Here is a 26352-nt window from a genome sequence, read left to right as displayed (position 1 = left end):
TATAGTCAGGTTTGGCTGGATAGGTAATTGTGGGTCTTTTAGCATTGGACTCTGCTGTAGGTACAATGTGGTGGGCAACGCTGCTGGGTTTGATGGTCGTGCAGGGCGTCCAAGGGGAGGGGCCCTTCGATTACACGATCCACCAGTTCGAGGGACACTGCGACCCCGATGGGAAGTGCACCTACACGTTACAGATTCCTGCTCACGAAGCTTTGGAGAACCCCGGCGTCGTGGACAACAGAACGGCGTCGGCCATTGTGTCTCATCTTGAACGCCACGACCATCAGATTCTTCAGCTGCTGTCGTATTTCGGGGGTAATGACACTGGCTCAGACATGAACATTATAGACGAACTGGAGGGTTTAAAGAAAAACAACCAAAGACTGGAGAACCTGGTCCAGGTGTTGGTTGGTGAGACTGCCTCGCTGCAGACTGAGAACCGCAACCTACAGACAGACTTGGAGAATTTGAACAACAGTCTGGCTGGCAAGATCGTTATTGGAGGAGGTGGGTGGTTGCTGTTGGCAGAGCACTGAAAATAGTTTCCTGGCCTGTGCTAGGTATCACACGTTTTCGTTCACCCGTCTTGGGAAAAGATATTAGAATACACCCACGTTACCATATACATGACGAAAAAGGTCTGAGTTGGCGTTCATTATGAGCATTGCACTTGGACGAATGTCTCCAAATAATGACGTATTGCACTTGGATGAATGTCTCCAAATAATGATGTATTGCATTTGTATGAATGACTCCAAATAATGACGTATTGCACTTGGATAAAAGACTCCACATAATGACGCATTGCACTAAATGAATGTCTCCAAATAATGATGTATTGCATTTGGATGAATGAAATGACGTATTGCAATTGGATAAATGACTCCAAAAAATGACGCATTGCACTAAATGAATGTCTCCAAATAATGACGTATTGCACTTGGATGAATGTCTCCAAATAATGATGTATTGCACTTGGATGAATGTCTCCAAATAATGACGTATTGCACTTGAATGAATGTCTCCAAATAATGACGTATTGCACTTGGATGAATGTCTCCAAATAATGACGTATTGCACTTGGATGAATATCTCCAAATAATGAGGTATTGCACTTGGATGAATGTCTCCAAATAATGACGCATTGCACTTGGATGAATGTCTCCAAATAATGACGTATTGCACTTGGATGAATGTCTCAAAATAATGACGTATTGCATTTGGATGAATGTCTCAAATAATGACGTATTGCACTTGAATGAATGTTTCCAAATAATGACGTATTGCACTTGGATGAATATCTCCTGAAGACCTATTGCACTTGGATGAATGTCTCCAAAAAATGACGTATTGCACTTGGATGAATATCTCCAAATAATGACGTATTGCACTTGGATGAATGTCTCCAAATGATGACGTATTGCACTTGGATGAATGTCTCCAAATAATGACGTATTGCACTAAATGAATGTCTCCAAATAATGACGTATTGCACTTGAATGAATGTCTCCAAATAATGATGCATTGCACTTGGATGAATATCTCCAAATAATGACGTATTGCACTTGGATGAATGTCTCCAAATAATGACGCATTGCACTTGGAGGAATGTCTCCAAATAATGACGTTTGTATTTGGATGAATGTCTCCAAAAAATGACGTATTGCACTTGGATGAATGACTCCAAATAATGACGTATTGCATTTGAATGAATGACTCCAAATAATGACGTATTGTACTTGGATGAATGTCTCCAGATAATGACGTATTGCACTTGGATGAATGACTCCAAACAATAACGTATTGCACTTGGATGAATGTCTCCAAATAATGACGTATTGAACTTGGATGAATATCTCCAAGCAATGACGTATTGCACTTGGATGAATGTCTTGCGATGTTGTTTTTTTAAATACGGCAGTTGAATTGTCCAAAAAGCTGGAACGGTCGTCCAGTCCAGTTCAGATGAAATTGAGGCACCACAGACACAAAATCGAGCCTAATAGCTTTGATAATAGCTTCCGACTCAAATATACCACCAAGATAATATTGCTGAGAACAAAATGTGTCCCGTTTCGCTGACATACTGTTTCATCTTACTAGCTATATCTTGCTGACGCTATATTAAATGCATTTTATTAATCAGTTAATCCACGTAGATCGGTAGCAAATTTTTTACTAGGCTCTTCAAACCCGGCCCGAAATCCAGTACACGATTACATTAGTATTATGCCCTACAGTCAAAGCTTTGTCATTTTGTCTAATAACCGGAGTCACACTCCGTTCTGACGACGCACCTTATCGCCTCCGTGTCAACAACCTGGTAATATGTAGGTTATCTCCCTTTGGCAGGTACTCGCGTTCATCTGAACCTCATCTGTGTTCGTGTACTGGGTACCCATCAGAGCTCATCCAGGTTCCCTTGACCATGGGTCAGAGCTCTGGGTACCCGGATATTATTTCTCAGATTACCAATTCTATGTTAAAATTATTATAGCTTATTGAACACCATCGTCTATCACATCGTTCCATCCCAAGTTTAATCATGTAAACATGTACGGAACAGAGAGGCTGTATGGTGAGTGAGTGAGTGAGGGATTTGTATTATGCTGCTTTGAGTTGTATATCAGTTCCATTTAAGCCTTTCAGCTTGATGTCTAAGATGTTTGAAACTTTGGTAGATCCACGGGAATGGTGCTCGATGGTTTTGACCAGCGGATCCTGGAGCGACGCACTCTTCACTCATTTTGGTTGATTCATTCTATGACACAGAGGCATGAAACATATTTTTCATGTTGTTATGAACATAATTCGTATTTTAGAGTTATTGACTGATTCATCAAGTGTACCCCTTGGGTATGACATCTTTCCTTGAGGGGATATGGGTGGCCGAGTTAACTGTGCAGAGTTGTGTCCCTTTGGCGTGCCAGAAACCTATGATTGTGGGTTCGAATCCCCGTCTGTCCTGTTTATATTTCTAGGTTTATCAGCACCATTCCATGCTCGTGGATTTAAACGATGTGGCAAATGATACTTCGGGCTTTCCTCCCACATCAAGTTTACAAGCTGTAATATAACTGAAATATGTTCACAGCGGCGTTAAACCAAACTTACTCACTCATTTTTCTTGACGATGACAAAGATTAAGAACGTCCACGTTATGAAAGTCATAGAACTCGTGTTGCAACATGTGAGGCAGGGAGCAGGGTCTAGTGCTAGGTGTTTTTATATTGCGGAAAGCTGTTAAACTTCACTCTAGACAAGGTCAAGTAGTATTCGGTCAAGACTTGGTGTCTAGAATTTTGACATAACGTCTGTCTTGCTGTTAGTGCTATCCGCTTGTATTTTAAGGTTACCGGAAATAGTTTTCAGATTCTGTAAGTGCATATGGTTTGAGTAGGAAGAAAGATGTGTATGCATTTGGATATATTCGTCATAAGACTTCATAGAAGACGCCATTACTAAGTGACAATGTTAATCTACTAAGATGACACAATGAATCTTCTGCGCCCTTGACTCCTGTTTGAGTGAAATCCATTATACCAGATACGTCGTAGGGGAAAGTGTGTATGTTCAAATGCTTGATGCAATGGCTAAGTTAAAGATGTTTATAAAAGTAAATACACGGTAATTCTTGCTGATCGGAAACCGTCTAAATCCTACCTACTTATCCTTGAACCCCTCCATAGTCTAGTAGACGGCCATATGTCGGCGGTCGGTAAATAACCGAGTCTGGACCAGACAATACACTGATTGACATCATGAGCATCGATCTACGCAATTGAGATACGATGATATGCATCAGCCATCAGTCTGACAACCCGAACCCGTTAGTCGCCTTTTACGACAAACACAGTCGCCTCGTACGGCAGGCATGGGTTGCCTATTCTCTATCCGGATTATCAGACTCGATTATTTACAGACCGCCGTCATATAGCTGGAATATTGCTGAGTGCGGCGTTAAACAACAAACAAAGCAAGCAAGCAACCAACCAACCAGTAAAACCCAACGCTGGACGCACAAAACAAAACCCCATGTTCCCCTTGTTATCCTGCTACAACGCTGACTTGACATATTGGCACACGAGATAAATTACAATACGAGTTATTCATGTTCCATGGCCTGTGAAATTTGTATCCGATTATAAATACACTTATTGGAGAAGAGTCGTAAGCTGTGCTTTGGGTTTAACTCTTGCTCTTGGACTTATGTCAATTGCCGAATCTGTATAAGCGGCTTGAACCTACATTGTTGATGAGAACATTTAATACTCCATAATCATGCAAACATATCTTGACGTTCATCATGTTAGATATGTATGACGGCGCATCAATAACATAGTGACACACAAAAGAAAATTTGAAAAAAAAAGAGTAAAAAACAAAGATGGAATGTATTCTCTGTAAGCCCATAGTTCTGTGATTGATGTTACTACTGTGCTGCCTCCCACAGACTACTGCGCTTCCGCCCCATGCAAGAACAGCGCCATCTGCCAGAACCTCAACGACCGCTACATCTGCGTCTGCCGCACCGGCTACACTGGACACAACTGTGAAACAGGTATGGATTCTGTTTTTATCAAGAGCAGGAAGCCAGAAAGACGTTCAGAAGCGTCGAGGCTACCCAGATATATTTAGGCCTACACTAACCCAGATATATTTAGCCCTACACTAACCCAGATATATTTAGGCCTAAACCAACCCAGATGTGTAGGCCTAAGTCAACCCAAATGTTTAGGCCTAAACCAACCCAGATATATAGGCCTAAATCAACCCAGATATATTTAGGCCTAAACCAACCTAGATATATTAAGGCCTAAACCAACCCAGATATATAGGCCTTAACCAACCCAGATGTTAAGGCCTAAATCAACCGAGATATATTTAGGCCTACACCAACCCAGATATATTAAGGCCTAAACCAACCCAGATATATAGGCCTTAACCAATCCAGATATATAGGCCTAAACCAACCCAGATATATAGGCCTTAACCAACCCAGATATATAGGCCTAAACAAACCCAGATATATAGGCCTAATCTAAACCAAATGTTTAGGCCTAAACCAACCCAGATGTTAAGGCCTATATCAACCGAGATTTATTTAGGCCTAAACCAACCCAGATGTTTAGGCCTAAACCTACCCAGATGTTTAGGCCTAAATCAACCCTTTTTCTCCAGTCCAAAGTGGTAGGGAAACACCAAAACCTTGATGTCCTTAGGTCTCTGTACGTTACGAGCGTGACTGTTGTGGTGGTTAAGACACTTCAATAGCTACAGAATTGACAGTAAAAAAGACAATCATTCGAATAATTTGTTGCATATGTCATATATATTTGTCAAAAATATATATCCACCATATCTTTTAACAGTAACACGTCATCTTCACAGGTAAACGTGCTATGGGAATAGAGTGAAAACAACATTGTGAAATTTACTGGGCAAAAACGACTCTGATATTTGAGATATTGTATTTAAATACATATGTCAACAGGAGGCACTATCATGACAGTAAAACATAAGAAAGAACAGAAAGGAAATATCTTGATGTGGTCGACATGACAGTAAAACATAAGAAACAACATAGGGAAATATCTTGATGTGGTCGACATGACAGTAAAACATAAGAAACAACATAGGGAAATCTTTTTATGTGGTCGACAGGACAGTAAAACATAAGAAACAACATAGCGAAATAGCTTAATGTGGTCGACATGATAGTAAAAAATAAGAAACAACATAGGGAAATCTTTTAATGTGGTCGACAGGACAGTAAAACATAAGAAACAACATAGCGAAATAGCTTAATGTGGTCGACATGACAGTAAAACATAAGAAACAACATAGGGAAATCTTTTAATGTGGTCGACAGGACAGTAAAACAAAAGAAACAACATAGGGAAATATCTTGATGTGGTCGACATGACAGTAAAACATAAGAAACAACATAGGGAAATATCTTGATGTGGTCGACATGACAGTAAAACATAAGAAACAACATAGGGAAATATCTTGATGTGGTCGACATGACAGTAAAACATAAGAAACAACATAGCGAAATATCTTAATCTTTCTTCATAAATAAACATGTTTTTGAAATTAATTCAAAATCTAAAAATGGCATCCAGTTATATCCAGATCTAATAGAAATATTCTTTTTACTTTTTGCTGACGATGTTGTCCTTTTTCTGATTCGGTAATTGGTCTTCAACGTCAAATCAATATTTTGGAAAATTATTGTGACAAGTGGTCACTGTCCGTCAATCTAAATAAAACTTAAGTTCTTGTTTTTAAAGGCGGTGGGAAATTATCAAAATTAGAGAAATGGATATACAAGGATACACATATAGAGGTAGTTTCATCTTATACTTACATTGGAATATTGTTTACTAGGAATTTGAGTTGGAATTTATATCTAGAATCTACATTAATTTTGTTAAAGCTAAGAAAGTGTTGATGTCAATCCTACAAAGTTTGTTAAAATATGATAATCTGCCTTGTAATTTATACTTTCAAATATTTGATACAAAGATAATGCCAATTTTACTTTATGGATCAGAAATATGGGGTTATAGAAAATATGAGTGTATAGAAAAAGTTCATCTTTATGCGTGTAAACGTGTAATTGGGGTTCGATGCTCCACCCCAAATGATATTGTACTTGGGGAATGTGGCAGATATCCATTGTATATATTTTCGCCTAAGCGCTGTGTAACTTATTGGTTAAAACTAATGACTCTTCCATCCACGCGATACCCAGTAAAAGCCTTTAACATGCTGTTCTATCTGGATCAAAATGCCAGTCACTCACGAAATAAAAATAATTGGGCAACAAATATCAAAATCACCCTTTTCAGTTTAGGCCTTGGATACGCATAGACGGATCAGGGTGTTGGAAATGTCAAGATGTTTATGTCATTATTACTCCAAAGAGCTAAAGATTGGTTTGAGCAAATATGGATAGAAAAACTAAGAATTAGCAAATGTACATATACCTATTCTCTCTTCAAACAACAATTTATACTCGAAGAATATCTAATATCTGTTACATTAAAAAAGCTTCGAGTATCGCTAGCGCAGTTCAGAGCAGGTTATTGGGATTTAAATATATATAAAGGTATATTTAAAAAGTCTAACAATATCTGTACATCTTGTAACCTTAATGTTGCAGAAAATGAGTATCATTATTTTATGCTTGTGTGTAAACTCTATCTTCAATTAAGAAAAAAGTATATTCCAAAGAAGTTTACATCTTATCTGAATGTCATTTTGCTTTGCATACTCATGTCAACCTCAAATATTACTTTATTGCATACATACATACATCATGCATTTTTTGTTAAAAGAAACACGCATACCTTGTAAATACGTTGAACTATGGGGGCATATCTTTATGTGGCCGACATGACGCCTAACACAGGAAACAACATCAAGCACATACCTTAAAGGTGGTCGACATGACGGTCATACATAGGAAACAACATGGGGGCATATCTTAATGAATGCATCGGTCGACATGACGTCAAACATAGGAAACAACATGGGGGCATATCTTAATGAATGCATCGGCCGACATGACGTCAAACATAGGAAACAACATGGGGGCATATCTTAATGAATGCATCGGCCGACATGCCGTCAAACATAGGAAACAACATGGGGGCATATCTTAATGAATGCATCGGCCGACATGCCGTCAAACATAGGAAACAACATGGGGGCATATCTTAATGAATGCATCGGCCGACATGACGTCTAACACAGGAAACAACATGGGGGCATATCTTAATGAATGCATCGGCCGACATGACGTCAAACATAGGAAACAACATGGGGGCATATCTTAATGAATGCATCGGCCGACATGCCGTCAAACATAGGAAACAACATGGGGGCATATCTTAATGAATGCATCGGCCGACATGACGTCAAACATAGGAAACAACATGGGGGGCATATCTTAATGAATGCATCGGCCGACATGCCGTCAAACATAGGAAACAACATGGGGGCATATCTTCATATCCTGCCATATTAGGAGCCAATTCCATTTAAGATTGGACAAAATCCTCAAAGATGAACTGGAAAATTGAAGCCGAGGGGCTATGAATACCAATCAGCCGTGTTTACTAGCTGTGAGGTGTTAACTATGCGCAAAGTATGATATAGCCTTAGTTTACCGTTATGTTCGGTTGTCCGGACGACAGACATGATGGTATTAGCAGCATCTGCCTCGGTGTCTTCATCGGTGCGGCGTTTTGGCGATAAAATCATAACAGTGTCCATAAACAGGAAATGTTGGCCATTGACCTGCCTACACCGCAATACCAACATGTTCACGGCAGAATTTCTGTGTATAACATGTAGGTAAAATTTACCAAGGGTGTAGTCGATTATTATCTATTGTGGAGGATTGTGTATATCACATCGTTTTCATATGAAACATTTAAGCTGAAGCAAATTACCCTAATAACCTTATCTGTAATGATTCCATAATATATTTACGTCAACATGGTTGCTAGCTCGCTTATATAGGTATAAAGAGTACACGACCACGTGGCACCAAGAAATATGTAATGTATTGTCTCTTTTGTGGTGTTTTGATACGTCATCGGTTATTTTGAACTCTACATACAAGTCATGTAAACAAGAAACGCCAACCCTAAAGAGTAATCAGTCTCGATTATCTGCAAAAACAGATTCCATAGCACGTAAATGGCAAATTAGCGGTAAAAACTATATGAATGGATCACTGAAAATCAGTGATGACACCAGGTGTTCGCGAACCCCCCCCCCCCCCCCCCCCCCCCCCCCCCCCCCCCCCCCCACCGCCAGCACCCGCTATCCGCCACTAAATAAAAAACAAAATTTTTACTGTTTAATCACAACGCACATCTGGTCGTATAACGTGGCCAACGGTTCTACTTGGAATTTTATTACTCTTACAGAATTCATTGAACGTATTTCGACACCAAGCCACTTTCAGGCAAAATTGATCAAAAACGTGTTAATATAAGGGAAACGCTATTTTTATCATTTGCAAATGATAATGCCCTGAAAAATAGCGTTACCATTATTATAGCTAAAATGGATGGAATTTGTTATCAAATAAAAAGAAACAACAATATCGGTTTTGAAACATTTACTGCAATCGACACAAATGTCACTGACCCACTTTTACAAATATGGAAACGTCATAGACCAGACTAGATGACGTCACTATTGAACCTGACGTCACCTATCCCTATCCTATGATGTCACCTAACAACGGGCGTGATAATGGCCTGTCGTCAAGCAATATGAGGGCATTATTATTATAAGCTACAGTGGCCCGCTCATTTTTGATAACATGCGGGCGGTTTAATGATATTTCTATCCATTTTAGCTATAAAAATAAATGTTTAGCTTATTCTGCAAAACGTTCCTCAACAAAATGTAGACATTGATGGCCAAGACCGAAAGTCGTTTCACTCGATACAAACATATCGCACAAACGCAACCCCTCCACTATTATCTAAAATCCTCAACACAATTACACCCTGGTGGCAATGATGTTAGGCTGTGATATTACAATTATACCCCTGAACGATTACTTCATCCTCTTGCGCTGCGACGGAGAACAAGGCAGAAAACAAACCCCGATTATTCATGGAGAATTAGTTGAGAAATAATTATAGACTGCTTAACGCGTTATTCTAAGCCTAATCATCTGTGCATCTGCTAACTCCGTTCCAGAACACAACCTAGGAACACATAGTCCTGTTGGCAGGGCTCACATCAAGGTAACCCCGGTGTGTGTATAGGTATTTTATCTACGGCACGCGTTATATAAGCGTGCAGCTGTAATTCCGCGAAAACGTGGACATTCGTATGGACACAAAGAGGTCAGTGGACATTCACGTAGACATACAGGAGTCCATGGACATTCATGTAGACATACAGGAGTCCATGGACATTCATATGACCTACAGGAGTCCATGGACATTCACATGGAAATACATGACCCTATGGACATTCACATGGACATACAGGGACCCATGGACATTCACATGACATACATGAGTCCATGTACATTCACATTGAAATACATGACCCTATGGAAATTCACATGGACATACATGGACCCATGGACATTCACATGACATACAGGAGTCCATGGATATTCACATGACCTACAGGAGTCCATGGAGATTCACATGGACATACAGGGACCCATGGACATTCACATGACATACAGGGGCCCATGGTCATTCACATGACATACAGGGATCCATGGACATTCACATGGACATACAGGGACCCATGGAAAATCACACGGACATACAGGAGTCCATGGACATTCACACGGACATACAGGGCCCATGGACATTCACACGGACATACAGGGACCCATGGACAATCACACGGACATACAGGAGTCCATGGACATTCACACGGACATACAAGGCCCATGGACATTCACACGGACATACAGGGGCCACTGGACATTCACATGACATACAGGAGTCCATGGACATTCACATGACCTACAGGGGCCCATGGACATTTACATGACATACAGGTGCCAATGGACATTCACACGGACATACAGGGACCCATGGAAATTCACATGACCTACTGGGGCCCATGGACATTCACACGGACATATAGGGGCCCATGGACATCCACACGGACAAACACGAGTTCTTGGACATTCACAACATATACAGGAGTCCATGGACATTCACATGATATACATGCAGGGGCCCATGGACATTCACACGGGCATACAGGGGCCCATGGACATCCACATGGACATACACGAGTTCTTGGACATTCACAACATATACAGGAGTCCATGGACATTCACATGACATACCGGGGTCCATGGACATTCACATGGCATACAGGGGCCCATGGATATTCACATAACATACTGGGGCCCATAGACATTCACACGGACATACAGGGGCCCATGGACATTCACATGACCTAAAGGGGCCCATGGACATTCACATGGACATACAGGGGCCCATGGACATCAACATGGACATACAGGAGTTTTTGGACATTCACAACATATACAGGAGTCCATGGACATTCACATGACATACAGTGGCCCATGGACATTCACATGACATACAGGGGCCCATGGACATACAGGGACACTCTGATATTGCCTTGTCTTTTCATATTTCATCATTTCAAAATTCATTTCATTTTTAGCACGAGTATTTCAGGTACTGGTCTTTCACAAGGTATTATAAACTTTACAACCACCGCCTCTTATACCAGATGTCTACCCCGCCTTGTAATCTGGAGCCCCGAACCAGCACTACAGGCGGAAATATCTATTTCAAGTCGATCGATGGATTTCGCTAAAAAATTCAGGACAATAGATGGAGTCGTACTTTTTACAATTACAAATTAATTTCAGCAAAAACGGTATCTGAAATCGATAAAACCAGGTAAAAAAGACACATCTCGTAAATCAATAACAATTATTACGATCGTAATTTACATAATGCCATAAGTGATGGGAAACGGGACGTATCCGGGAGGTTATCCCTAAGAGGATGCCTCGCTATGTTTTCGGCTCTCATGTAGTTGTTCTTTACCGGTTCATGTTTCTCAGCCAAGTTTCTTGCCTCCGTTAGATCGGCGTTGTTAATCCGGTATCGATTTTCGGCTGATAAATCATCTTTGTTTCGCCACGTAAATGTCGCTCCTGCCGGCCGTGTTTCGTAACCGACATTTGATTGTTATTACATTCATTTATTTCCACCATGACAAATAGACCGCCTCCGTGTTCTAGTGGATATGTCCGGAGAACGGAAGGTCGGGAGCTCTCTCCCTGGCCGCGCCTTCCAAAACACGTTAAAAGATAGTACTTGTTGTTTCCCTGCCTGGCGCTCGGCATGAAAGAGATTAAACTGTATACTGTGTCTGAGCAGGGTATCCATGGTTACGACATGGTAGCTCAGTGGACTGGCACTATTAAGCCGGCATTAGTCCGGACTAGTACAAACAGCCACTTGTGAAGATCAGGGTGAGAATAGGTCTTCGGCAACCCATGCTTGTCGTAAAAGGCGACTATGCTTGTCATAATATAAGAGGCGACTAACGGGATCGGGTGGTCAGGCTCGCTGACTGGCTGACTCGGTTGATGCATGTCATCGTATCCCAATTGCATAGGTCGAAGCTCATGATGTCAATCACTGGATTGTCTGGTCCAGACTCGTTTAGTTACAGACCGCAGACATATAGCTGGAATATTGCGGCATTAAACAACAAACATACAGCCACACACGCACGCACGCACGAGCAATGATCTAAAACGCGACATTGAACCTCTTTTAGCTCACCTCCATGGTGAAATGTTCGAATTCCAAGAACGTGGAGATCTAATGACCATGTGGATAAAATGGTTTACATTGCCGTCGGTATGTTTTGAAATTCCACAAGGCATTTGGAAGAGCTCACATTAAGTGAGGAATGTGATTATGAAACGTGGGACGAATCAGCGAGGCTATTTTGTACGCACCTTGCTTACGATGCCAAGGTGAAAAAATAACGCCTATAATTATACCGGTATCATGTTCTACAGAGATAAGATTTTATATGTAACAGTATATTTGAAACTAAAGACACGAGGTGAAAGAATCGTTTCTGACAATTTCACAATTTTTTAAAGAAAAATAAAACAGCCATATAGTTTCCAAACAAGGAAAAAATAAAACATACCGCCATTGAAGACATGTTATCAAAACAGCACAGCAGCATTGGCATTTAAACTTGCAGACCATGCGTGTGTTTTAAATCACAAAGAACAACGAAGAACGATGCGTGCTTTATTTCACGATAAAATATTCTTCTATAAATTTGCAGATAATCGACTTGAAAATTGTGACAATATGAGGAAAAGACCAAATTTTATCCCCCTGTTAATAAAATGGACTTGTCCGACATTGCCGAAGTCGGATTCTATTCAGATTATAATTATTATTTAAATACGAGTAAAACAAATTAACTTGTGCATTTTATTAACACCCTTAAAGAGGCTGTACATAATATTGATATCTTATACAAGAAATAAACGACTCGTGATCGTTGTTTATCCTACAATAAAACACTGAGAATTTTCTCCCTGCAGTGTTTTGTTGTACAATAAACAACTCCCACTCGTTCTTTGCGAGTTGACCGCCTCCGTGGTCTAGTGGTAGAGCGTCCGCCCGGAGAGCGGAAGGTCCGAGGTTCGATCCCCGGCCGCGTCATACCAAAAGACGTTAAAAGATGGTACTTGTTGTTACCCTGTCTGGCGCTCGGTATTTAGGGGATAAAACAAGGACTGGTCAGCTCGGAGTCAGTATACTGTGTCTGAGTGGGGTGTTCATGTTAAACTGCGGCATGGTATCTCAGTGAGCTAGCACTATAAATAAAGCAGCCACACACACACACACACACACACGTGCAAGCACGTCGCTATTTCAACTTTCAACCTTGTTTGCGATTTATCGCGTAGCTTTCTTACATTACGCACCCGCAGTGTTATGGGTGTTCTTTAACTTCTTTTGAATAGTAAGTAGTACTAATGAGTACTGGAAGTACCCATGTTGACAAACTATTAGAGAGTGGGGTTGAATGGGAGTGTCCATTTTGTCTGGTCGAATTCTTTAACTATTTGTTGCCACTGAGATGCGAAGTCAGTAATATGCTTTCTCGCGAGCAAGAGCGTTAATGTCTCAGGTTTTGTGTTTTGTGGAATGCAAACAGTTCTCGTTATTCTTCAGACATCGACGAGTGTGATGCGACCCCCTGTGAACATGGCAACTGTACCGACATGGTCGGGGACTTCCACTGCACCTGTCAAAATGGATTCACTGGTCGCAACTGCAGCATCAGTACGTGAGGTGTTGGTGGATAGCATCACGAAACACTCAACACACATTTAATATAACATTAACTAATATCTCCCCCGTGGGTACAAAGCCGTATTTGAACAATGTCTCATAGGTTTCGTCGAATACACTGGCCAACTAGACCATTGCAAGTAAAAGTTCATCAGGGGCAGATATTTTAGACTTCTTTGGTTGTCAGTTGAAAATATTTGATATATATTTTGGAAATTATACAATACAATATATGTATCAGGCAATATTCCTTCTTGTGATGATATTGGTGCATGACCAAACCATGAATTCACTGTTACTTGTAAATTATATTCTCATTTTCACATTTGGTACATTTAGATCTAGGAATTACTAAACTGACAGGAAAAGGAAAGTATACAGCCATGTTTGATGGTGGCCAATACGATACAAATAAGACATTCGAGAGTGATGTGTTTGATAGCATTATTGCTGTGTTTTTTACCTTTAGTTGCCATGTTTCCGCAACTGTTTCAACCTAGTAAAGTTTTGACAACCTTCGTAAATCTTTGTCAAATATTCATGTTTATACTTTCGTTTTGCCCGTCAATTGGTTTTCCTTTAAACTTTAAATACTTTTCTCTCAACGATACTACTTCATATTTGGATATATATTAACGGTTATGTTATATGATTTGCCACCTATTATTTATAATCACGACCTCACTATTGCCATGCCTTTTCCTCTTTGCAGATATTAACGAATGCGCGGGCAATCCTTGCGGCGATGGCGGCCACTGCACAGATCTGATAGCCCGCTATGTGTGTATCTGTGAACCAGGCTTCTCCGGCTCCAGCTGTGAAATCAGTGAGTGAGTGAGTGAGTGAGTGAGTGAGTGAGTGAGTGAGTGAGTGAGTGTGTGAGACTATTTATCAAATGTGTGAGAGGGCGAGTTCATTTTAACTCCACTTTGAAGGGCATAGTGAGTCTTTTTTACCCCGCTTTCAGCAATATTCTAGCATTATCACGGCGGGGGACACCAGAAATGGGCTTCACACATTGTACCCATGTGGGGAATCGAACCCGGGTCTTCAAACGTTTTAACCACTAGGCTACCCGACGCCCATCGTGACGTTTGCAGAAACCCACGACCACAGATGGTGCTGACAGACAAATGAAGACTATCAGTCCCATCTGGGATTCGAACCAACGATCAGCGGATCGCGACACAGGTTAGGGGCGTCATTTCCACGAAATTATTTGACTTTAAAGCAACGAGTTATTCCTCTGCAGATATCAACGAGTGCCTCTCTGGACCTTGCGTTAACGGAGGTTTCTGTCTGGATGACATCAACGGCTACTACTGCGCATGTCCACCGGGTTTCAGCGGAGTCAATTGTGAAGAAGGTGAGGATCTGATCACCCACTATATATTTGTAAACTATGTACCTGTGTCTTGACCAGTGCAAATAGTTTCTTATCATGCCAAAATTAAGGTAGTCACGTCAGTGTAAATGTTGCATGGTTATGTCAATGGTATGGTTGTCTGATCATACCAATGTGAACGTTGTCATGATGCTGGTGTAAATGTTGTCTGAGGACGCCAATGTGAAGATGGCCTGATGTTTCCAACTTAAGGGTTGTCTGACGACGCCAATGTAAGTATGGTCTGATAATGCCTATGTTAGTATGGCTTGATAAAGCCATGTCCGGATGGCCTGATAATGCCAGTGAGAAGATGTTCTGATAATGTCAATGTAAGTATGGTCCGATAATGCCTATGTTCGGATGGCTTGATAATGCCAGTGAGAAGATGGTCTGATGAGGCCAATGCAAGTATGGACTGATAATGTCAATGTAAGTATGGTCTGTTTTATGTCAATGTAAGTATGGTCTGATTATGTCAATGTAAGTATGGACTGATAATGGCAATGTAAGGATGGTCTGATGAGGCCAATGCAAGTATGGACTGATAATGTCAATGTAAGTATGGTCTGATTATGTCAATGTAAGTATGGTCTGATTATGTCAATGTAAGTATGGACTGATAATGGCAATGTAAGGATGGTCTGATAATGCCAATATAAGTATGGACTGATAATGGCAATGTAAAGATGGTCAGATATTGCCAATATAAGTATGGACTGATAATGTCAATGTAAGTATGGTCTGATTATGTCAATGTAAGTATGGTCTGATTATGTCAATGTAAGTATGGACTGATAATGGCAATGTAAGGATGGTCTGATAATGCCAATATAAGTATGGACTGATAATGGCAATGTAAAGATGGTCAGATATTGCCAATATAAGTATGGACTGATAATGTCAATGTAAGTATGGTCTGATTATGTCAATGTAAGTATGGACTGATAATGGCAATGTAAGGATGGTCTGATAATGCCAATATACGTATGGACTGATAATGGCAATGTAAAGATGGTCTGATATTGCCAATATAAGTATGGACTGATAATGGCAATGTAAAGATGGTCTGATAATGCAAATATACGTATGGACTGATAATGTCAATGTAAGTATGGTCTGATTATATCAATGTAAGTATGGACTGAAAATGGCAATGTAAGGATGGTCTGATAATGCCAATATAAGTGTGGACTGATAATGGCAATGTAAAGATGGTCTGATAATGCCAATATAAGTATGGACTGATAATGGCAATGTAAAGATGGTCAGATATTGACAATATAAGTATGGACTGATAATGGCAATGTAAAGATGGTCAGATATTGCCAATATAAGTATGGACTGATAATGTCAATGTAAGTATGGTCTGATTATGTCAATGTAAGTATGGACTGATAATGGCAATGTAAGGATGGTCTGATAATGCCAATATAAGTATGGACTGATAATGGCAATGTAAAGATGGTCTGATATTGCCAATATAAGTATGGACTGATAATGGCAATGTAAAGATGGTCTGATAATGCCAATATACGTATGGACTGATAATGTCAATGTAAGTATGGTCTGATAATGCCAATATAAGTATGGACTGATAATGGCAATGTAAAGATGGTCTGATAATGCCAATATAAGTATGGACTGATAATGGCAATGTAAAGATGGTCAGATATTGCCAATATAAGTATGGACTGATAATGTCAATGTAAGTATGGTCTGACTATGTCAATGTAAGTATGGACTGATAATGGCAATGTAAGGATGGTCTGATAATGCCAATATAAGTATGGACTGATAATGGCAATGTAACGATGGTCTGATAATGCCAATATACGTATGGACTGATAATGGCAATTTAAAGATGGTCTGATAATGCCAATATACGTATGGACTGATAATGGCAATGTAAAGATGGTCTGATAATGCCAATATACGTATGGACTGATAATGGCAATGTAAAGATGGTCTGATAATGCCAATGTAAGAATTTTCTGATAACGTAAGGATGGTTGCATATTGTCATTGTGAAGATGGTCGGATAATGTCAATGCGAAGATGGTGTGATAACGTCAGTGTAGAGTTGTCTGATGCAGCAAATGTAAATGTTATCTGATGCTCCCTGTTTGAGAGTGTTCTTTTGGTGCCATTGTGTAAAAAGGGACTACGATGTTGAAGCTTTGAGTCAACGTGATGCCAATCAAGGAACATGCACATTGCTTCTGTAAAAGACGCAACCCTAGCAGAATCAAATGCTGGTTATTAAAATGTGTTGTTTTATGCTGTTAGGATTCCATTCTGTGTCATCCTAAGTTAAATTGGTCGACAGCCAGATTAAATCTGAAGCAATGTCAGCACGGCTCACTGTGACGCTCTGAACACTAGCGTACTCTTCACTTCTGTTTGTATTCAGATTTCGACGAGTGTCTTGCTGCCAACCCATGCGTGTACGGCGTGTGTGTCAACACCCACGGCAGCTACAGCTGCAACTGCACCTACCCCGAGATCACCGGCAACTACTGTGAGGAGAGTACGTACACCTCCAATACCTTTCACATCACCAACATTGGTCTAAAACTTCCAACACAAGAACTATGTTTCGTAAGATTTAACGACTAGGCTGTCCAAAGAGATAGGATGCATGCTAGGAACTGACCTTTCATATCTAATAAGGTGGAACGTTTTAAGTGTATACCTTATTAGTGTATTATTTTGGCATTAAATAAGATTTTGTGTAAGTCAATATAAATATTTTATATTTTGGCATAAAGTTGTTACAGTCTGTCGGTTTAGTGGAAATAGTGTAGGTTTTTAACTATTTTTACAGCAATGTGTCATTGTATGAACTTTTTTTTTCATCGAGGGGTATGCTCTCTTCATAATGTGCCATAGTGACCAGATTCTATACATAGTGCAATTATTTTTTAAATCGTTAACATTTTTTGTTGTTTATCTTATCTTTTTAATAACCCCTCACAGAGAGAGCTATCGGAAAACTAAATAAATGTCAAACTACTATTTTATTTTCTGGTTGTATATTTTGGTTTGAATCCGTTAATCGAAAGTTTAAAAGTGTTGCCTTCGTGTCCTAAAAGTGTTGCCTATTTGTGATACATCAAGCGTGTCTGTATATATCTACCACGTCTCCACAGCTCCAGAAAATAACTGCTGGGACCTCCGCAAGTATCAGAACATCACCGCTGACGGCGTGTACTCGATGAAGGCCCCCGGCGGTGGCGAGGTCCTCGGCAACTGCGACATGACCACTGACAACGGCGGTTGGACCAACTTCCTCAGGTACTTTCTCCGGCTGATTATATAAACAAATACGACTAAATAAATGATAAGAAAAATGATAAGAAATTTCTTATAAAGTCCGAGTTGATTGTACGATTCGACCCGTGAAGATCCGGGGTAGAATAGGTCTTCAGCAACCCATGCATGTCGTAAAAGGCGACTATGCTTGTCGTAAAAGGCGACAAACGGGATCGGGTGGTCCGGCTCGCTGACATGGTTGATGCATGTCATCGATCCCAATTGCGTGGATCGATGCTCATGATATCAATCACTGGACTGTCTGGTCCAGACTCGATTATTTAGCTGGAATATTGCTGAGTGCAGCGTTAAACAACCAACCAACCAACATTGTACGATTCCGAGTGTATTACAACATGATTGTGTTTATGAATCTCTATCAAATAGTGATGATACAAGGGGTTCGCGAAAACGTAAATATATCCTGCCCCACAGATCGCACCCGTCAAAAACACCTGCAAAGGCAAGTCAACACAATCTCGTGTCATTACGACCAAAGGACGTATTAAGAGATTATCAAAAACGTTTGAAACATCGTTTGCAGACCTGATCCTCCATTCTCGTTGGTTTCACCAAACAGTTAACGTCTACGACTTTCATCAGTGTGGGTGCTCTCTCACATTAAAGCGACGCTAAGCGCGGTGGGGTAGCTTATGGCCCTGTCACATTACAACGTATAGCAGTAACGTATGGCGACGTATGAGAATTTTTGCCAAAACGCCGGCAACGCTGAAACACGCTATGGATAAATTAGGTGTAAGTTGTATACGTTAAAAGCACGCTGGTATACGTTGAAGTACGCCGAGGCTTAAAAACATTTTTGTGCATGCACAAAATTTTCTGCGTATGGAACGTCTGAACCTTTTACATATCTAGACTGCTTCGCTTTTCGTGGTAATTTGATAAATGGGTGTACACTACTAGTTATATTACCGCTGGGCCCGTTTAAGGCACCTTCCCCCTACGCTGAGCGCGCTCGTCATACGTTACTCTTACACTGGGCAAACGTTGAACACACCAGACACGCTGGCAGTACGCTTTTATACGCTGTGATAAGTTATGTATAAGTCAGTGATACGCTACAAATACGTTAGGCATGTACATATACGGTGAACTCATTATGTATACGCTATGGATACGCCAAAATGAAAACTCGACGTATAACAGCGTACTAAATGTCTTTTTCACGCTAGGTGCAAATTACTCTAAAACGTTGTAGTGTAGCAGGGCCATTATTGGTTAGAGAGTTCGCTCGTCACCCGAAGATGCAGGTTCCATTCTCACATGGGCCAAACGTGTTGAGCCCATTTCTGATGTCCTCACTCACTCACTCACTCACTCACAGACGACGTTAAACTTCACTCACTCACTCATTCATTATCAGGCGTGTTAGTGACCACGTGGACTTCAACCGGACGTGGAACGAGTACAGGCTCGGGTTCGGTATCCTATCATCTGATTACTGGTGGGGCAACGAGCTTCTCGAGGCCTTCCTGCAGCAGGAGCAGATGGAGATGCGAGTGGACTTGTACGACTGGGACGGCAACAGCGCCTACGCGTCCTACAACGCCTTCTCTCTGTCCAACGAAACGAGCTCCTACACAATCCATCTCGGAAATTACACTGGTGATGCGGGTGACCCTTTCAACTTCCCATCGTGAGTAGAACGTACTTCCTCTGCAGTCGGTAGGTTCTCAATAAATGAAAGGACAAAACTCTTTTCAGAATCGGGGGCACGGGTGGCCCAGGCCGATTCGCTTTGGAGAGTTGCGTCCCTTGGGCACGCCAGAATCCTATGATTGTAGGTTTGAATCCCGGTTCGCCTCGATTATGTTTCTAGGTTTGTCAGCACCATACCCGTGCTCGTGGGTTTCACCGAAGTGGTAAACATCACTTCGGTCTTTCTTCCCACATTAGCTGACACGCCGTGATATAACTGGAATACTGTTAAAAACGGCGTTAAACCCAATTCACTCATTCACACACTTTTCAGAATCATAACTAAATTATGAATGTATCGTAAGCAGCTGTTTATGAATCAGTATGACAGAGTGATGATACTAGGTGTTCGCGAAAAGGTGAGCCACACATTAACACCGTCACAAACACATGCAGAGGCAAGTCAATTGTTTACCTGAAATTATACGGGAACATATGGTACAAAATAGGGAATTGCATCAGTCACAACTAGGGCACTAATGGATTTTTTTTTAAAATGGCAGGTCGAATTATGATTTAATGCTTTTATTGTTAAATTTCTTAACCGCTCGTTATCGGGACGGGTTACGAAAAAATGCGGAACGCGCGTGCGTGGTTGTTCGTGTGGTTACGGGTACGGTGTGAAAACTAAAACCATGATTGAAAACTATCATTTAGGATTCAATCTTACACTACAGGTTCATCCAACCCTTCACACATCGTAGTTATCTGTTGTCTTGTCCGTCTTGTCTTCAGGACCAGATTCGCCCAGAACAACATCCCCTTCTCAACCTGGGACCGCGACAACGACAACCACAGCAAGAACTGCGGCCTCATGTACGGCAGCGGCTTCTGGTACAACCAGTGCTGGGCTGCCAACCCTACCGGCAAATACTACAACCAAGGATTCTACACCGCCCCTGTAAGTAGTGGTGCCCTTCCATAGTTATATACAGTCCTGCGAGTCGGCTAATCTCACCTTTACTAGGGGGGCGGTCGGGTAGCCTAGTGGTTAAAGCGTTCGCTCGTCACGCCGAAGACCCGGGTTTGATTCCCGACATGGGTACAATGTGTGAAGCCCATTTCTGGTGTCCCCCGCCGTGATATTGCTGGAATATTGCTAAAAGCGGCGTAAAACCAATCTCACTCACTCACTCACCTGTACTAGGGACACGGGGCGGTCGGGTAGCCTAGTGGTTAAAGCGTTCGCTCGTCACGCCGAAGACCCGGGCTCGATTCTCACTCACACTTACTAGGGTCAAGGATCCACAGTCGGTCACGAAGGTCCAGTCAATGTTGTGAAGGATCCATTGTCTCTATGTAGTTCGGGTTATCAATGCCGTCTATACTAGTACATCTGACCTTGACCTATGATAGTGTCCCCTTTCACTCTGTACTCCCCAGGATGATTTGGTTGGTTTGTTGTTTTACGCCGCACTTAGCAATATTCCAGCTATGTGACGGCGGTCTGTAAATAATCGAGTCTGGAACAGACAGTCCAGTGATTGACATCATGAACATCGATCCACGCAATTGGGATACGATGACATGCATCAACCAAGTCAGCGAGCCTGACCACCCGATCCGTTAGTCGCCTTTTACGGCAAGCATGGGTTGCTGAAGACCTATTCTACCCCGGATCTTCACGGGTCCCCCAGGATGAAGTTGGGGTCGTTGTGGATCCGCTGGTAGGGTGTTCAAATCAATTTCGCCCCGTTTTAGAGCTTTGGTTTATACGCATAATACCCGTGAATATTCGCCACCACATCTCATACGCATGCACGCATGCATGCACGCACGCACTCACACATATACACACACCTATGTTTATTACTCGCCCGACCGCCTCCGTGGTCTAGTGGTCGAGCATCCGCCTGGAGAGCGGAAGGTCCGGGGTTCGATCCCCGACCGCGTCATACCAAAAGACGCGAAAAGATGGTACTTGTTGTTACCCTGTCTGGCGCTCGGCTTTAAGGGGCTAAAACAAGGACTGGTCGGCTCGGAGTCAGTATACTGTGTCTGAGTGGGGTATTCATGTTAAACTGCGGCATGGTATCTCAGTGAGCTAGCACTATGAATCGGCATCAGTCCGGACTAGTATAAGCAGCCACACAAACACACACACGTACATGCACGTCGCTATATAAGTGCAATAATCTTGGACGCGACGTTAAACCCCATTTCACCTCACCTCACCTATTACTCGTCCGTTGAAGATACTACTATTTAAAAGCAATGAGCAGTTATTACACAGTTATAATACCATATCGCATGCGTATTTACTGCCTGTCTTAGTTTCACTTACAAATAATTGAAAACTCTCAAAATCGCGAGGCTTCTTCAATGACATTGAAACTTGTTCCCACAGTACATAAGCACGCGCTTCGGTATTATACAATGTGTAATACGGCTGTGAAAAAAGTAATAAATGTATTTATCACCCCAAACTGGCTTCCACAAGAGATATCGCTACAATGAAGCAGACGATTGCGACGTCATCGTTACCATGACGTCACAATCAAATAGCAACACTAATCACTCTTCCACGGGTCCATGTTGTTTGTACTTTTTACACTCATATTACTATAAGGGTAACGCTATTTTTCAGGGCATTATCATTTGCAGAAGCCCGAGGACTTCCATTAACTGCCCGACGAAGGAGGGCAGTTGAAAAGACCGAGGGCTTCTGCAAATGATAATGCCCTGAAAAATAGCGTTACCGTTATTATAGCTAAAATGGATGGAATTTGTTATTAAATAAAAAGAAACAACAATGTCGATTTTGAAACATTTACTGCAATCAACACGAATGTCACTGACCCACTTTTACAAATATGGAAACGTCATAGAACAAACCAGATGACGTCACTATTGAACGTTACGTCACCTATCCCTATCCTATGACGTCACCTAACAACAGGCGTGATAATGGCCCGTCGTCAAGGTATATGAGGGCATTATCAAGTTACAGTGGCCCGCTCATTTCTGATAACATGCGGGCGTTTTTATGATAATTCTATCCATTTTAGCTATAATGCTTAATAATGTTTCCAAAGTGAAAGGTTTGGAAGAATGACTTTGGATGATAAATAAGATTTCACCCTCGGGGTCGCAATTTGATGACGTCGTAAATCATTTTTGAGAGGGAGTTGTCCCCGCAGATGCAGCTGGGCAACGTAAATAAACGCAATGGCCGCATCCGAAAGTGGCGAGATATGACAATCGGTATTGGGAGAAAAAGAACAGTGCACATTGTGAGAATATGCGTGAAAGACCAAATTTACCAGCCACCGACTTTTCCGACATTTCCGATGTTGGAATCTATTCGTGATTATGTTAGTGTGCGTAATATCTTTAAAGCTCGTACATTCTATCAACATCCGCAAAAGGCTTACAAAATAAACTTATCTCAAATGAGAAATAAAGGACTCGTGGTTGTTGTTTATCGTACATAAAGCACTTTAGGGATAAACCACTCGGGGCTGTTCCCCTCATGGTTTATTCTCCCTGCAGTGTTTTATTGTACGATAAACAACTCGTCGTTTATTTCTTTAATATATCAACACGAGTGGATAAAAGATTAAAACTCGGTGGCTATATATGAAATATGTTAATCTAAAACCGTTTTGTAAGTAAAATATGTTCAAAGCGACGTTAAGCCAAATGACGTCGTCGTCTTAATGCATCTGAGTATCCTTGGATACATCTTGAACTTCTGCCTGAACTGTGCCTCAACAGTTATATAGATCACGGATAGACTTGCGACAGACACGGCGTCAGCTTTATTATTAAATAATGTTCATCAGCTGCATTGCTGAGATGGAGAATCTCACCGGAGACAATGTCCTAGCAATTAATGTCAGTTAGTATCCAAAGGCGTTGACTGCTTGTCGTGACTGTCGCACATAGCTGTCTGGTGGACAACTGTAGGAGGTCCCCGTCATGTTGTAGGTGGCCATGTGTGTGCTGTGTCTACTTGCTGTTGTGTTGCAGATCGCCATGTGTGTGTTGTCTACTTGCTGTTGTGCTGTAGATCGCCATGTGTGTGTTGTGTCAACTTGCTGTTGTGTTGTAGATCGCCATGTGTGTGCTGTCTACGTCCTGTTGTGTTGTAGATCGCCATGTGTGTGCTGTGTCTACTTCCTGTTATGTTGTAGATCACCATATGTGTGCTGTGTCTACTTAGTGTTATGTTGTAGATCGCCATGTGTGTGCTGTGTCTACTTAGTGTTATGTTGTAGATCGCCATGTGTGTGCTGTGTCTACTTCCTGTTATGATGTAGATCGCCATGTGTGTGCTGTGTCTACTTCCTGTTGTGTTGTAGATCGCCATGTGTGTGCTGTGTCTACTTGCCGCCATGTTGTAGATCGCCATGTTCAGTATACATCTGTATGTCCATATGCTGCAATGCGAGCCTAATGTGAAACTGAGACGTTGTCTTTGTATAGAGGGTAATCTTTGACTAATCACATAATTTAAAAAAGTGGCTTAACGACTTGACTAAAACTTGCGTGGATTGCAAATAGATCCTGATCTAGTGTGTTTTAAATTATAACAACCCCATGGGGAACCCGGCACAGAAATATCCTCAGCACCCATGCCTTTCCTTGGAGGTGAGGAGGCATGTGGTATAACGTCGCGCTCAAGATTATTTCCCTTATATAGCGACATGCAAGCACGAGTGTGTGGCTGCTTGTACTAGCCGGAATGTCGGTTTAATAGTGCTAGAACATTGAGACACCATACTGCAACCTAACCTGGAAACCCCTTGAGACACGTCATACTGACTCCAAGCCGACCAGTGTTGTTTTATCCAATAATGCCATGCGCCAGGAATGGTAACAAGTACCATCTTTTAACGTCTTTTGGTATTTTCGCCAATATACCATGAAGGCGGTCACTGTCTGTGTGATTAAAGATGGATAACTAGCTCAGACACACTGTACTAGCTGGGGGTCGCCCAGTCCTTCTTGTTTCACCGTTATACCAAGAGCATGATTCCATCGACCACTGGTTGGTCCAGACGTGGTTCCATGATGAACAGGCCTGTTTTTGTTTGTTTGTTTGTTTGTTGTTTAACACCATACTCAGCAGTATTCCATCTTTATGAAGTCGGTCTGTAAATAATCGAGTCGGGATCAGACAACCCAGTGATTGATATCATGAGCATCGATCTACGCAATTGGGATACGATGACATGTCAGCGAGCCTGACCATCCGATCCCGTAAGTCGCCTCTTACGACAAGCATAGTCGCCTTTTACGGCAAGCATGGGTTGCTGAAGACCAATTCTAGCCCGGATCTATCCCGGCATCGGGATAAGGTGGAAACAATGCAGTAACATGGTGTATCACAACGTCCACTACAGTCACTTGGTCCTTATAAATTTTCAGATTAATAAAATTGGCGATTATATATGTCACTCTGCTGGTATTTGTTATAAAACGGTTTGTCAAATTCAATATTTTCGACACAGTTTATTTCGTTCTTGTCACAGGCTTGTGTAACTGTGTTTTCTTTTCCTCAGATCCATAATGGCGTGGAGTGGTGGCCATGGAAACGAGACCGGTATTCGCTCCGGAAAGTGGAGATGAAGTTCCGCCCCATCGATGCCAAAATTTAGACGCCTGTCTTAAATACATATTTCACTGTAACCATGGTAATAAAGCGTTTGCAACGGGTAATGCATGACATATACACTCGAAAATTGTTATAAATGATTGTTGAGTGAGTGAGGATAATTGTAATGAAGGATTGTTGAGTGAGAGTTAGCGGGGGGCGTCACAAGAAGTGGGCTTCACACACTACACCCATGTGGAGAATTGAACCCATGTTATGTGAATAAGCCGACGCTGTAACCACTACACTACTGCCCCTGCCCTTGTGTGCATCAGACAGGAGCCACATCCCTGTTTACATATACTGCTTCAGTGTAATTAATAAATGTTCTGCTAACAGCCCATGCACAAAGGTTTGGTGACGGGTTTAAAAACAAATTTGTAAACAAAATATTACTTTAAACAAGCTTTGAAGAATCATAAAAATCTTCCAAAGCACCTGTCTTT

At 41.5% G+C, this 26352-nt stretch overlaps 1 protein-coding gene across 1 annotated transcript; it reads left to right on the top strand.

The window, feature by feature from the left end:
* Positions 1–25989, top strand: LOC124124525 (cadherin-related tumor suppressor-like). The gene is made up of 10 exons (XM_046487748.2): positions 1–507; positions 4454–4561; positions 13770–13880; positions 14602–14715; positions 15142–15255; positions 17687–17803; positions 18426–18570; positions 19973–20245; positions 21043–21208; positions 25815–25989. Exons 1-10 carry the CDS (start codon positions 66–68, stop codon positions 25908–25910), a joined length of 1686 nt encoding a protein of 561 aa, XP_046343704.2. The 5' UTR covers positions 1–65; the 3' UTR covers positions 25911–25989.
* Positions 25990–26352: the final 363 nt, after the last annotated feature.

The sequence above is a fragment of the Haliotis rufescens genome, unplaced genomic scaffold (assembly GCF_023055435.1).
Source record: "Haliotis rufescens isolate VD_foot unplaced genomic scaffold, xgHalRufe1.0.p SCAF_17, whole genome shotgun sequence".
Lineage (NCBI taxonomy): Eukaryota > Metazoa > Mollusca > Gastropoda > Lepetellida > Haliotidae > Haliotis > Haliotis rufescens.
Note: the sequence above shows the minus strand (reverse complement) of the source record. Positions and strands in the feature narration are given on the sequence as shown.

Coding starts and splice junctions, on each gene's coding strand:
- LOC124124525 (XM_046487748.2), top strand. CDS start 66: ATGTGGTGGGCAACGCTGCTGGGTTTGATGGTCGTGCAGGGCGTCCAA. Junction 508..4,453: donor CAAGATCGTTATTGGAGGAG/GTGGGTGGTTGC, acceptor TGCCTCCCACAG/ACTACTGCGCTTCCGCCCCA. Junction 15,256..17,686: donor CGGAGTCAATTGTGAAGAAG/GTGAGGATCTGA, acceptor GTTTGTATTCAG/ATTTCGACGAGTGTCTTGCT.